The sequence below is a fragment of the Myripristis murdjan genome, chromosome 12 (assembly GCF_902150065.1).
Source record: "Myripristis murdjan chromosome 12, fMyrMur1.1, whole genome shotgun sequence".
Lineage (NCBI taxonomy): Eukaryota > Metazoa > Chordata > Actinopteri > Holocentriformes > Holocentridae > Myripristis > Myripristis murdjan.
The window spans coordinates 25,502,637-25,516,339 of record NC_043991.1 but is presented as its reverse complement, the minus strand read 5'-3'; the positions used below and the strand labels follow the sequence as shown (position 1 = coordinate 25,516,339).

At 41.8% G+C, this 13,703-nt stretch overlaps 1 protein-coding gene across 1 annotated transcript; it reads right to left on the bottom strand.

Annotated features, from left to right (window-relative positions):
* Nucleotides 1-6,173: 6,173 nt before the first annotated feature.
* Nucleotides 6,174-11,933, bottom strand: LOC115369063 (BCL2/adenovirus E1B 19 kDa protein-interacting protein 3). Its single transcript, XM_030065574.1, has 6 exons — nucleotides 11,723-11,933; nucleotides 9,129-9,279; nucleotides 8,826-8,907; nucleotides 7,783-7,856; nucleotides 7,040-7,186; nucleotides 6,174-6,916 (listed from the first exon to the last, which is right to left on the bottom strand). The coding sequence occupies exons 1-6, from the start codon at nucleotides 11,763-11,765 to the stop codon at nucleotides 6,868-6,870; spliced, it is 546 nt and encodes a 181-aa protein (XP_029921434.1). The 5' UTR covers nucleotides 11,766-11,933; the 3' UTR covers nucleotides 6,174-6,867.
* Between the last annotated feature and the right edge of the window lie 1,770 nt (nucleotides 11,934-13,703).

The following is a 13,703-nucleotide window of genomic DNA, read 5'->3' as shown; positions in this document are numbered from 1 at the left end:
GGCCGTGAGCTGAGCAGTTTGCTGGAGACCCTGGTCTGAGTCACGTCCTGGTGCGGTGGATGAGATCAGACAGTGAACACAGGGGCTGGCTTTGAATGAAACCAAAACCCAAATGTCTCTGATTCCAGACTATTTTTAGTCTACATTCAGATACGAGAGGAGCCTGAGATGCTGGTTTTCATACTAGAAACCTTAAAGGGACCCCTTTGTCCATCCTGTTAGTTGCAGTACTCGAGTTGAAGGGGGATAAGGGTGGATGGCATCCCCCCTGAAATAAAAACGGTCAAAATCATCCCCCCCTGTAAAACTGCCATCCTCACTTTACATCAAGTGAAAAAAATTGACCATCATCCCTCAATTTTGTTTACAACTCGACAACTGGTTTAGTGGCAGAGACTAAAGATTGTCAGCCCAGTTGCCACAAAAAAAAAAAAAAAAAAAAAAAAATTGCATTTTACATTTCTGCCAAAACATCATGTTTTCAAGTTTCATGATGTAGTATAACACAAAAAACAACACTGCATCAGGAGGAAAGAGGGGTGCTGCATGGCACAATCAACAGACCAGGATTTGAGTCTTGTCTCAAGCAAGAATCGTTTGTTTTTACCCAACATTTGCGAACAATTATTAGCAAATATTAGCTAACATTTCATAACATTAACCATGACCTTTTCCTAACCTTAACCAAGAAGTAGTGGCTAATCTATTCATCAAAAGTGGCTTAAGTATCAAGAAAGCTAACTTCTATGTGCAAACATTAACAGTTAACGCTGACACAGGCTCCACCTCAGTGGTTATAAGTCCAGTTGAAATGCAACGTATTTTTGGTTCAGAAACACTGACAGTTCAACCTATTTGTTGGTTTAGAGAAATGTAAAATGACAACATTTTATTCTGGCGACTGGGCTGTGACTGCAGCATTAGTGTAATCACAATGAAAACAAAACAAACGATATGAGCAATGAATATTCTGCAGCCAGCCTGTAATTGTGTTTTATGTAGCACAACACCTGAGAGAGACGAGGAGGGGTGTCCGTGCTCCCAAAGGAGGTCTGACAATTTGCATTAACTTTTAAATTCAAAAACAAAACAAAAAGAAAATGAGAAACTGACAGATCACAGAAGGCTAACTGAAGCAAAAATGACTAATAGCATACGCAATAGGGAAGAACGTGATACCAAAACATATTTGGGGGAAAACAAGGAAGATGTTTCAGTTCAAACAAAGAGCCTTCCACAGATCTTTGATCACATCCTGTTTACTGGCACTGCATCTATTCATAGCAGAAATTCAGCCTCCTCGGTAGGATATGCTTTTCATTTTGCAAAGTCGTTCTTATTGTTTGACTCTATCAGTACATTTCATATAAACTCAGAGAATATCTAAATTATGTATTTACTTAGCGTCGTATATATTTATGTTCTGCGGTTTGTTTATCCCTCTCTTTATGGATTATTCTGTGTTCTATGTTGTTGCTCACTGGATTTATATATGTGTCAGCGGTATCGTATGCATAAACCTTATGCATAATTCCACCATCACTACAAGTCCTGTGCCTTTTCCTCTGCTTTTCCTTACCATCTATCTCCTCATCTGTTGTACAGGCTTAAATGAATAATTGTTATTTCTACTTCTGCCAGACCGGCTGTGTTGCTATTTCCTTGGAAGTGATCACACTTTGTGAGACATAATATCGTTCTCCTCTGTAGTGTTCTTTATCATTCCACACCTCTTTATTCACTGGGTTCATATTGCATAAACAGTCTCTCTTTCTGTGACTTGGCCTTTTTAGATTTGTCTTTTGGTCTCACAAATGAGTAACTTTGCCTTGTTTTGCTAGTATCACACAGAAAGTATACTGGCACTATGGCAACATGAGCAAAGTCTGTCTCCCACAGAGATTACAGTATAATACAGTAAGAACGATGACGTCCGGAGCAAAAGTAACCATTCAAAAGGTTCTTTCATGAAAACGACTTACATCAGTACTCTGCTCTCTTGCTGTTAGGGGATGGATGCAGATTTTTACAACATGGCAACCCACAGCTGGAGCTGACCGTAAGTCTCCGTGCTACTGTGCTGAGTGGTAAAGTATTCATTAGACTGTGGAATGCAATGCCTTGCAACGTCTGCAGTGTCTTTATTAAGTTACACAACAGCGGCCAGTCAGTCAGTAAGGCAAAGGGGTTTGATCCTAACATCTAATTAAAATCGCAGCATCTATCAAAACCCCATCCTTGTCCGGGAGAAGGGACTCGTTCCAAAACCAAAATTATAGCATTAGACTTCACTGATTTTCTGTTATTAGGCCGACTGTAACTCTGAATTCAAAGTAGAGGCTTAATAAATGGACCCACATCCTGAGGCACCCAGAGTATTTAGTCTGCAGACTCTTGAGCCAAATTGGTATGTCATGGTGGATAAGGTTGTCAAGTTTCCTGGAATCATCCGGCACTGCACTGAAGGAATGAATACAAATTAATCATTAGGTGTTATGGATCCAAAAGTAATCAGAAACTATATTCTGGGCTAAATACAGGCAAAGGAAAACTTTAAAACTTTATCACAAATGGAAATGCATTCCGTCTTTGGCCACGGGTTTGTTAGGGGCCTGGCTGAAAACAACCAAATCTCAGACAAAAACATATTTGCGTGAGTTGAATCTAAGTTTAGCAATTTATTAGTCGGAGACAATAAGGGAGAAAAAGTACAATTGGTCAATCCTTTGAAGGCAAAACATTTCTCGGGAAAGTCTGAGAAAGCGCTGCTCAATTCCAGCAATTCCACTTACCTGACTGAATTACCTGCCTTCATATCATTCTGTAAAATCACTCAAAATGCTCTTCATTGTGGACATTGCAACATAACCTGAACACTTACTTGGAAAAATATGGTTATTACACCGGGAGATTGATGATAGGTGTGCAGAGGTATTCTCGGAATAGCATTGCTGCAATGAGGAAACATATCATTTCTAAAACAACAGTGTGGTTTCAGTGACTCACTAAAAAGTTTTATCCGAGAGTATTTATTGACGGCCCCCTCAAAGCCACCGGTAGAAGTTTTAGTGATGGTTTTGCCATATGCAAACCCTGAGTTCACTCTCAGACCACAGACGATACAACGGGTCCCTCTCTGCCCTCCTCCAGCCATACACACTCTCACACTATGTATCTCTCCCCCACACGTGAGAGATACACACCACACACCCCATTGATGGAGACCGCTGTAAATCATCCCTGAAGATACTTTAAACAAAGTCAGCCATGCACCTCTGTAAATCTATCTCACTTTCTCATTCTCTCACCCACTCACTCACTTTTTTCCCACTTTACCCTCTAACCACTTTGACTTTTTATCCTTTCCATTCCATTCGCCTACACACACTCGCCGCATAAAATTCACATATACTGGAAAATAAGCCATTATCTCATGCAGCTCTGTGCATCAATAAATGATTCTCACTATCAGAAGTTGTATCAAAACAGTTGCTTGAGGATGTGAGGAGGAAACATTCATTTGCGCAGCAGCTTGTTTACGTTGCATGAACAGCACGCCGTTGTGCTCCTTTGAGTTTACATCCAAAAGCCTTCATTAATCCTTCAAAACTTCTGGAACACCGAGCCGAAGCGTGTCTGGGCTGGGGTAAGGTCTGCCGTACACTGGGAAACAGCGTGGGAGAGCACACTGGGTCATTTGTTCAGGTACACTTCTAAGCCACGTCGGTGCCAGTCACACCGGCATGATTGACTGCTACTAGGAAGAAAGAGGAGTCTACGTAAAGCGGAGGGGAAGACAGCACATGGAAGCGATTATTGCCGTTTCCTAGTGTGTAATCTGGCACAGCAGATACGAGCAGGCATGCACGTGTTTGGGTACAGGGCAGGAAATAAAAACATTCGTCAAATTATACCTGTACACACATTCATCTAATCGCTGTTGTGTTCACAAGGCAGCGGCAGAATGTATAAAATAATACAGGAAATGTGAGTATTCAAGCCTTGATGAGGCTCTGTGTTTGAAAATATTCCTGGCAGAACATTCAGTCTTTTATAATGGTCGCCTGTACGCATGCTGAATGTTGAAGTTACCGCACTTAAACACACAAATTGGTGTCAGAAGTTTTTTTTTTCCTTTGTTGCTGCAAATACAGAATTAAAATTTTACATGTATCAGAAAATTGTGTCAGATTACGAGTGCAGTTTTTATCCAAGTTGTATCTTGTGAACTCAATAAAAGTGTTTCTTTTGGTATCTTGTTGGGAAAACCATATGCGGTTGTGGTTCTCTTTGTCTAGTAGGAGTATGCCATACTGTTACATGATATTGTAACCCATTGTTCCTTATGATAAATGGATTATAGGGAGGAAAGGCCACATATGGTAAAGTGAAGTTACTTGTGAGGAAAGCTCAAACTGGTGACCTTTTTTTTTGAATGTTTAGGCATGGGTAACATGCCAATTTAGAAGAATTCCTTTGTTAGAGCCAAACTCTTTGAAACTAGACCCTCTATTTCCTGTCAAGCGGTATAGGAGCGGGAAGATAATGTATTTCCCAGAGAGACAGATGTCTAATCTCTAAAGTGCAGTTCAGGAAATGAACAGATTTCTTCCAATGTCTAGACCTCAGTATTTTGTCCCGGGAGTCTTCTCTACCTTTGACAGTCACCGGAGACGAAGTACAGGGAGAGAATTTGGACTTCTTTCGTAACACCGACTACACAGACTTTGAGAATGTTCACACTCGGGCTTAGTACCCTGAGCCAACTTGTACCGTATCTTTTCTGTTCATTAAATTTTCCATCGAAGTGTGTGAGCTGCTGTAATTTTCCCTTTTACACAGGGGATATCACAATGTTTACATGTCTTGATGCGGTCTCCTGCTATGAAGAAGTCACTAGGGTTCAAAGGGGAGTGTAAATGTGTGAGAACATGGTGATTTACAATCCCCTGTCACACCTGTGACTGTCTGTTTGCCAGAAGCCGAGGATAAAAGGTTGGTGGGGGATCAGGCACCAGCCACAAGACATAATTCCACTTGTACTCGACATCCCTATTTCACATAAGCCCTGTTTTTAATGTTGTGTAATGTAAAGTGGGCAGGATTATGAAAGGGTATTCCAGACACATATAAACATTTTACTTTGTGTGCAGGACTTTATTTTGATTCTAGCTGTGTTTAAGTGATGCCAAAATGGGCATGGGTTGCATGTGTGTATGTAGGTGTGTGAATGGAAACCAGGTGCCTTAGTGCTCTGCTCAGGCTGTCAGCTCAGTGTGTCTCGTGGTAGCATAACTAGCTCAGCAGGACCCCTCACATCAAACACCCTGCTAATGGCTGATAAACTCATTGGGCTTGGTCAGGCTGGACAACAAATGGGGGTAATTTACCAGGCACTACAGCAAAACCCTCAGCGTGCTCAGACCCTCTGTCCCAATCCAGGCCAGCTATTTTCATGAGATGTTAAACAGGGTAAGAGGAAACGGGTCCCCGGTTTATGGAAAGCAATAAAATGTCAAATCCCTGACTGGTGAGAGCAGCGGCTCTCCTTGTTAAAAAAAAAAAAAAAAGAGGAGAAAGACCTCTGCAAGGTAAAGAATGACAAAGGCAGATGGAAAGAGACAGGCTGGTGTGATGCTATAACATTTCTGCTAGAGGCTGGTCAGACACTAAAAAGTCAGCACTGGCACAGGTTGAGTCTGGCTATTTGAACTCCAGTGCATCAACACCAGGGAAATAGTAGCCCAAAGGCCTTATCGTGCCAGATCAATGTAGTGATTTGCAGTGGATCACCTTATATGGAGAACCAGCTCAATTTTAAACAGATGTTGTGGTTTATTGTGGACTTTGGTAACAGTATATGGCAAGTTGTAAATGGTTCAGTCTTTCTTTTCAGTCTCTTACATTTATTATGGCTATATGACGACATAAAGATAGCTTCAAAATAGTAATAGCTCAAAAGAAAAAAAGAAAAACCTGTGGCAGACATACGTTATGAATTACCGATTTAAGCTTACTTCAGCAAGCCGCTATGCTTTCCTAGTTGAGAATGTTCAGTTTCCCTGTATTTACAACCTGAGATGAAGATGTGTGTACCACATATTACTGAAATACATGTCCCTGAGGTGTGGCATGGAGGAGAAAGCTGACAATAAGATAACAAAGATACACAATAAAGTTTTGAGGAATGAAGTTTAATGGGGTCATGTTTGTCAGTGTCAGAGATCACATATTTAAGTGGCTTTAGGGACATACATGGAAGAGCATAAAGTGCCACTACTATGGTCATTCAGGCATCTAATAGTTTTGTGCTACATTGGATAAACCATGAGGGCAAGCAACCCCAAGAACCTTAGTCCTAGCAGCTCTTTCTTATGGAGGTATGTCACTTTAGACAAAAGACAGACATTGTGCTTTTTCAAAGTTTGGGCAAAAAGACTACCATGCATCATCTTTCTCACTCCCCCATACAAACCCAGTTACACCAACTAACCATGTCTGATCACGTCCTAACAAAGAGATTTATTATTGCAAAAACTCTCTTTGTCTCCTTCCTCTTGCATCTCGACAATCTTTCCTCTCTGAGATCAGTGTTACTCTGTGGGAGAGTAAAAGTGACCTCAGTCTGACTCACTGGCCAGCATCCATCCACTCCCTGGGCACTAAGACAAGCACAGACCGACAGACAGACAGAGAGACTGAGTGCTGCTGGATGGACAGACAGAGAGACAGAGGTACAGAAAGGCAGGGTCCTATGGTTGCCCCGTGACGAGGAAAGAAGGGGGCAAATTAGTGCGGTGGAGAGGGCGACTGTGACCTTAATGACCGGGCTGTTAGCGAAGTGGGGGCACTGCCCTAAAGCACAGGTCACAGTGTGCTGGGAGTGGAGGCGGCCAATCGCTTTCCTATGTAGATCCTAGACAAAGGAAGGGGAGAAGGGAGCAGTTGATAAACAAAATTAACACATCCATTTTGTGACACTGAAGAGTTGCAGTGTCATAATTTAGTTGCAAAATGTGTGTTTGTGTGTGTGCCTCACCCAACACCCAGTGTGAGCAGGTGTGAAGCCAGCAGCGAGGGAACAAGGATGAGGAAGACATCGGAGGAGAAGATTCCTCTCTTCATCACCTCTGTCTTCCTGACACTAAGGGAGCTCGGCTGCTTGGGGTGCTGAAACACAAATTCTCTGCAGCGAGAGACACGGAGAGGGAGAGCGACAGGAGAGAAGAATGAGAAGGAAAGAAAAATAGAGAGCGGGACTACTGAAACCATGAAGACCAAATGCCTGTCAAGCGGGCTTGTTTGCTGCAGAAGATTAATGTTGGGGAAAAAAAACTACAGTAATTCACATCTCTTCACATTTATAAGTCAACTATACACTGCAAAAAGTCAAAAAGCCATTTTTACTTGTTCACTTGTGTCACAAGTAAAAATCTGCTTGTTCCATTGGCAAAATTTGTTTCTTGTTTCATGCTAATTTTCACTTGTTTCAAGTAGATTTTCACTTGAAACAAGTGAAAATTGTCTAAAGACAAGTAATTTCTGAGCTGATCGTGTCTTATTTTAAATGTAATGAGATATTTTGACTAGAAATAAGACATTTTTACTTGAAATAAGACAAATAATCTTGGTAAGATTTTGACTTTCTGCAGTGTACATTCCAAATGAATGTGCAAGAAGAAAACTAAGTCTCACCTAGGTTGTTCTTATTGGCTAGTAACAACTCAGCCATATAGTAAAGTATAGCACAAAGATGAATGGCTTCAACTGAGCGGGTCTTACTTTGGTGGCATATTTTCAGGTCTACTGGACCAATCCCACACCCAGTCAGTGTCCACTCGCCTGTCACCTTCCTCCTGTCCGCCAGAGGAGGAGCAAAGACAGAAGTGAAAAGAAGTATAACACAGACACAGAAGAGGAGACAGTCGAGAGAAAACCAGAATGAAGACAGTAACATTGGCTTGAACAACCTCAAAAATGTCGCTGACATTCATTTGCATTTGCGGGCATCTTGACTCTCACTCGTTCAAATATTAGGGGCAAATCTCGACAGCATGCCCTGCAGCAAGAAGCAATTAGCTCAGAGTGGTTTGAGGAACAGTAAAGGCCACGTGAACGTACGCCGTTTTCCCTACAAAGCAAGCAGAAGGCTTTACACTTCTTTTATTTTGGAATTTAGTGTCAACAGATGTGAAAACTCAGGATGTGGAGTTTTATGGTTCTTAGGCATTCAAAGCAGATTTTAACACCAACATCTACGTTTTTTTTTTTTTTTTTTTCCCCACAAACATCTGTGTTTAACAGATGTGTGGACGAGATCTTGTCTTCAGCCAAACGTTTCAAATCGCATGACATGTGTGTAAAGATTTATTCCAGTGTTTCAAATGGTTTGTGGCCGATATAGACAAAATGAAATACCATGATATTATAACAATACCTTGATAATGATATTGTGACAAGATTAAAGGAATGACTGCTGGTGCTTTCATAAGATATTTACACAATAAGATTTTTGATAAACGATCATTAGTAATTTGGATGTGATGACCAAGCAGCCAGAGACAGATATTTGAGAAAACTGCATCCTTATGCTGTGATGTAACCCTTAAAACCAGGAACAGCAACACTTATGTCAGACCAAGGTATTATGATATCTAAAATCCCAGACGATATCTACTCTAAAATCATACCATCAATATAATATCACGATATTGGCCCAGCCCTAGTATTCATACTTAAAAATGAATTAATGAAAATAACAATTAAGGATGAAGTCTGTTGGTGCACACTGGCTTCATATGTCAGAGCTATAGAGGCATGTTTACCTGTATGGCAACACAGTCACTGTCCTGCTCACTAGCGGCTCGGGGAGAACCGCTGTTCTGTGGCGTCACCGCCTGTGGAGGACTGCACACACACAATGGACATTTAATGTGCCTTCAGTCTCAAGACAGACACAAATCAGATTTTAATGGCACAACATTTCTGTTAAATATATCACAAAAACAAACAGATTTTTTTCAGCTGAACAAATATGGCAACTTCTTACTTGTGATTTACAGCTCCATCCTGAATCTAAAAAAAAAAAGAAAAAGTAAAACAATGAAATAATACAGACAAACAGTCACCTGTCTCGACTCCTCTCACACTCGAGCTGTGCCTCCAGAAGGATCCTCTCCAGCTCCCCCTGCAGCGCTGAAGAGATGCTGTCCTGTGGTCCTGTCATACTCTCCCTGCGACTCACGGCTGCTATCAGGTCCTCCAGCTCGACCCATGAGCCTGAGGCGGAAACATTACAGCAAGGTTAGCTGGTCAGGATGCATGACACAGCAAAAAGTCAGGATGCACACAAATTTAAAGGAAGAGACAGGTATCACGTGTATTTGAATTACATGTCTTGCAATTTTTTTTTATATGAAAGTCATTCTAGGAGAAGTTCGATGGTGGAACCGCTGAACACACTGAGGGTAAAGGAAGATCCAGCACAAAGTAACTTCTACTAAAATGACTTCCAAGTATATTTCAAATCCATTATTAGTATTAGTAATTATTAGTATTAATAAGACAGGAAAAAAAGCGGATTTTGTCCAAAATGTTGGAGTATTCCTTTAATAGCCATCAATTAACCAAAGAGGAAACATTAGGAGGGAAATAAAAATTGTATTGTATTGTTCTGGAAATCATATTGTAGAAATTGTCTGTTACATTTTTTGGTTTTATCCAGAGCCACAGCTGCCTATTTTGGCCAGGACCGCATTTGAAAAGAGGTTTTAATTGCAACTGGGCTTTTCCTACTTATATAAAGGTTATAAATAAACAAAAACTAATCTTATGGTGTTTTTTTTTTTTCTCTCTGTCACTCCCTCACAGTCTAGCAAACTCTCTCGCTGTTTTGCTTTGAGACATTAGAGCCGAACTAAGAGCCAGCATTGCGTCCTGTCCGCTTGATATCTGTGGTTTTCTCTCAGCATAATATACATTTGGGCACTATTTTCCATTCCATTCACTTTTATGTACTGAATTTGGCTGGTGTAAAATGTGTGTGTGTGTTACCGGACAACCTCATTTATTCAGCCTATTATTCTGAATGCAGTGCTGTCATTGAAAAACAAATTATGGCACAGAAATGTACAGAAACGCAATTTTCCTCTACACTGTTATCCTGTTGCGGGGTGTACCGTGTGGGCAGTGCAGTGGAAGCAGGTGTGTTTTGTTGTGTGTTGACATATGGTGAGAGTTGTGAGCAGCACAACAGATGACACAGCATAAGATGATGCCCTAATAGCTTCTGAATGCAGGCAGGAGGGACAACAGGCCGACCAGCATCATGTTACTAATATAGTACACAGTAACACAGGCATGTATACAAACACACAAATGCACACAATGTCTCTTTCTCTCTGGCACTCTTCTTTTAATACACATTTGCAAACACACAAACATGCACACAGGCACGCATGGGGTATTTGTATGCACACACCAATTCACAGGGTGCATGAACCCCACAGCAAAACAGTGGGGCAGGGCTAACTCGGGCTGACAGCGTGCTTGCTTACGTAAGATCTTATTTCTGTTAGAGATTAGCCATTCACCCTCTCCCTTCCTCCCCTCGCTCCTCTCTGCCGCTCACGTCACGCTGCCTGTGTCCGTCTGTGGGATAGCCGGCGTTTACACATATCCCCACCTCATCTCCTCACCAAAGTATGCTTTCCTTTCGTCTAATCTGCCTCTACGTTTGCCCTTTTCTCTGGTTTATGACACCATGTGATGACGTAAGCAGCGGCAGCGGGGAGAGAGAGGCGGCTGGGCAGAGAGCTGGAGGGAGAGGATGGGAGTGAGGGAGGCAGGAGGGGGGAAATTGTGCCATTGCCCTAGTTATTTTTCCACAGAGAGAGAGAGAGAGTTATGACATAACAACTGCCTGACTTCTGTATGTGTCGCCATTCGGCAGCACTAAATCAGTGTCTGTGGAGCCACTGCCAAATCAGCTTTATGTAATATGGACAAGTGTTGGATGTTACTAGACTCAATGTGCTGTTGCACAGGGGATTAACTTCCACTATGCCGTGTTATGAATGACCAGTTTTTGGTGTGGCCTTCCTTGCAGCATTGCCCCATAATGCTTCACCCAACATCTCTTATGTGCCCAGCAATGAGCACACAGTCCACCAGAGCTATAAGCGTCAGGAAATCTCTGCAGCTTAATTGGCTTACAGAGATACGAACAGGTGAGTCATGGAATCCGTTTACACAATGACAGTGTCAGTGTCAACAACAACAACGGCGACTAAATCTGGCAGTGCTCTCTTCTCTCCGTGGCATCCTCTTACACCTGCCCTAAGTCTGCCACGCAGGTTGGTATCATTCTCCTGTGATGAGCAACTGTGGTACCTCCACACTGAAGGTGTGTGCAAACACAATGAATGGGGTCATCAATCACATTATGCACGACTGACGCCTGGATTTCAAGTCGAAAAAAAAAAAAAAAAATAGAATGTAAATCAATGCTCCTTGCAAAGTAAGGCTTTTATGATAAAATGGGTTAAAGCTGGTTGAGGAGAGATAGAGCAAGAGAGAGAGAGAGAGAGAGGTAGAGCATCTAGAACAACATGTGAGTAGCACATCACTTACGTCATCGTTGACAAGAAACTAATACATCTTCTATAATTGTTACAATATTAGAGCAGATCAATGACCTGGCGCGTGTCCCACACTGACTTACCGTAGAGCCCGTCCTCTGGTGTCTGCGACCCGGACAAAGACATGCTTGACCGCCGGACTGAGTGGCTGGAGCTCGGAGAGACGCTGACACTGACCGACGAGGACAAGCAGGTGAAAACAGGCGTCTGCCTTACGCTTTTCTCTCAATCACTCGCGTGTTGTTGTTATCAAAGGACACTGGTCACCGACGCTGCGCTAATCCGCCACCCTCCCGCCGCCCCGCTCTCCTCCCGCCCCACGTGTAAGCGGGGAAGAGGTAAACAAAACACACGAGAGCTCAGCAGGTAAAAAGCCACAGCAAGAAAGGGCATGAGGCGATTTGTTAACCGGATGTCAGCTCGAAAACAGCTTGCCCCCCGGACACAGTAGGTTTTTGTTGTCTAACTGGACATGCAGGGAGCGTGAGTATTCTCAAACGGCCTTGGTCACTTTAATTCACGTAACATAAAATGGTCTATGAAAATACTCCGCTGTGATTGGCTGGAAGGTGTCCATTTAACTCGTTTAGTGTAGAAGCAGTAATAGGCCACTAAGCCACTAATACCATAATACCATTTTGGCAAGTATCGCATGCTCTACATTATAGACTATAGAATTATTACTAGGAACAAATATCAAATTATTATATTTTTATTATTTTTATATTGGAGCTTCAACTATGCTTCAATATGGATAGCTTGTATCTCTCTCTCTCTCTCTTTATATATATATATATATATATATATGTGTGTGTGTGTGTGTGTGTGTGTGTGTATACATATAACCCCTAAGAATTCTACCTAAGAATAAAGAAATACAATTAAGAATAGATCTAATCTACAAAGACTGATTGCAGATTGCATAGACTGCATATATTCAATCATTGTAATATCCTAACGTGAGTCTACACCATTTTTGTAACGGCTGAATTTATGCTTAGTGAGTAACTTAGTTGAGGTGCTGTTGGAGACCTCAGAGTATTAAGGGATAACAGAGGGTGTTACTTGTCTTTAGCACAACACCAGTTTAAATAAAGAGTGACAAGGCTGCAGTGTTGTTGGACATTTGTGTGAATCCTCAGTGGAAATAGCAGAGCATGTATTTACTGCTGCACTGAAAGATCATGGAAGGAAGGGCAGATGGTATGGACTTGTACAGTATGTGTCAGCAGAGCTGGAAAAGTCATTTTATGTAGCAAGCAACTGACATTTGTGCACATCTGTAAATCACCATATGGAAGCATACATTGCTATGCACATATGGAAGCAATTGTCTCTGATGCTGTAATGTACTGTGTAGAAAAACAAGCCTACTTCCATACAAAACAAAGTTGGACTTAGGGTTGAAGTCTAAACTACAGATGTTGCCAAAGGATGAATGATGAAAAGGATTTTCTATATGCCACTGGAAATATGAGCAAGCTAATGTACGTTAGAAAAAATCAGTATTCAAAACAAAATATGAACAAATAAGGGCAAAAGCCCTAATTCTCATTAAAACCACAATAGCACAGGTAAAAATCACTTACTATGGAGAAATTATTTTCTCTCCACCACTAATTAAACTCAGACTTCCTCTGATGTGATCTGCATAGATATTCTCTGTAATTTTCCCTCAGTGAGGTGATGTTAAAAACACAGTGCGGCTGTAAAGGGATGAATGCAGTGGTGGAGGTAGGGGGTGGCATGGGGTGGCAGCTGCCTCCCTACAAAAAGGTCTTGCCACCCCAGCTGCCACCCTGAAACTTGAATGTCCAAAGTTTCAGTGAACACAACTCCATTGGCTGAGTGCATCAAAAATACTTTTTTGATCCCTGGGGGAAAACAGCATTTTGATGACATAAGCGGGGGGTGGTGGGGTGGGGTTGGGGTGTGTGTGTGTGTGTGTGTGTGTGTGTGTTTTCATTTCTATTTCTGTGTCTTTAATTGCATGAGCCAAACATTTTCCGACACAATACACAAACACCAACACTTTTTACCAAAAAATAATTTGATTATATCTTT

Coding starts and splice junctions, on each gene's coding strand:
- LOC115369063 (XM_030065574.1), bottom strand. CDS start 11,765: ATGTCTTTGTCCGGGTCGCAGACACCAGAGGACGGGCTCTACG. Junction 8,908..9,128: donor TGTGAGAGGAGTCGAGACAG/GTGACTGTTTGT, acceptor GTGTGTGTGCAG/TCCTCCACAGGCGGTGACGC. Junction 7,857..8,825: donor GTGACTGTGTTGCCATACAG/GTAAACATGCCT, acceptor TCTGGCGGACAG/GAGGAAGGTGACAGGCGAGT.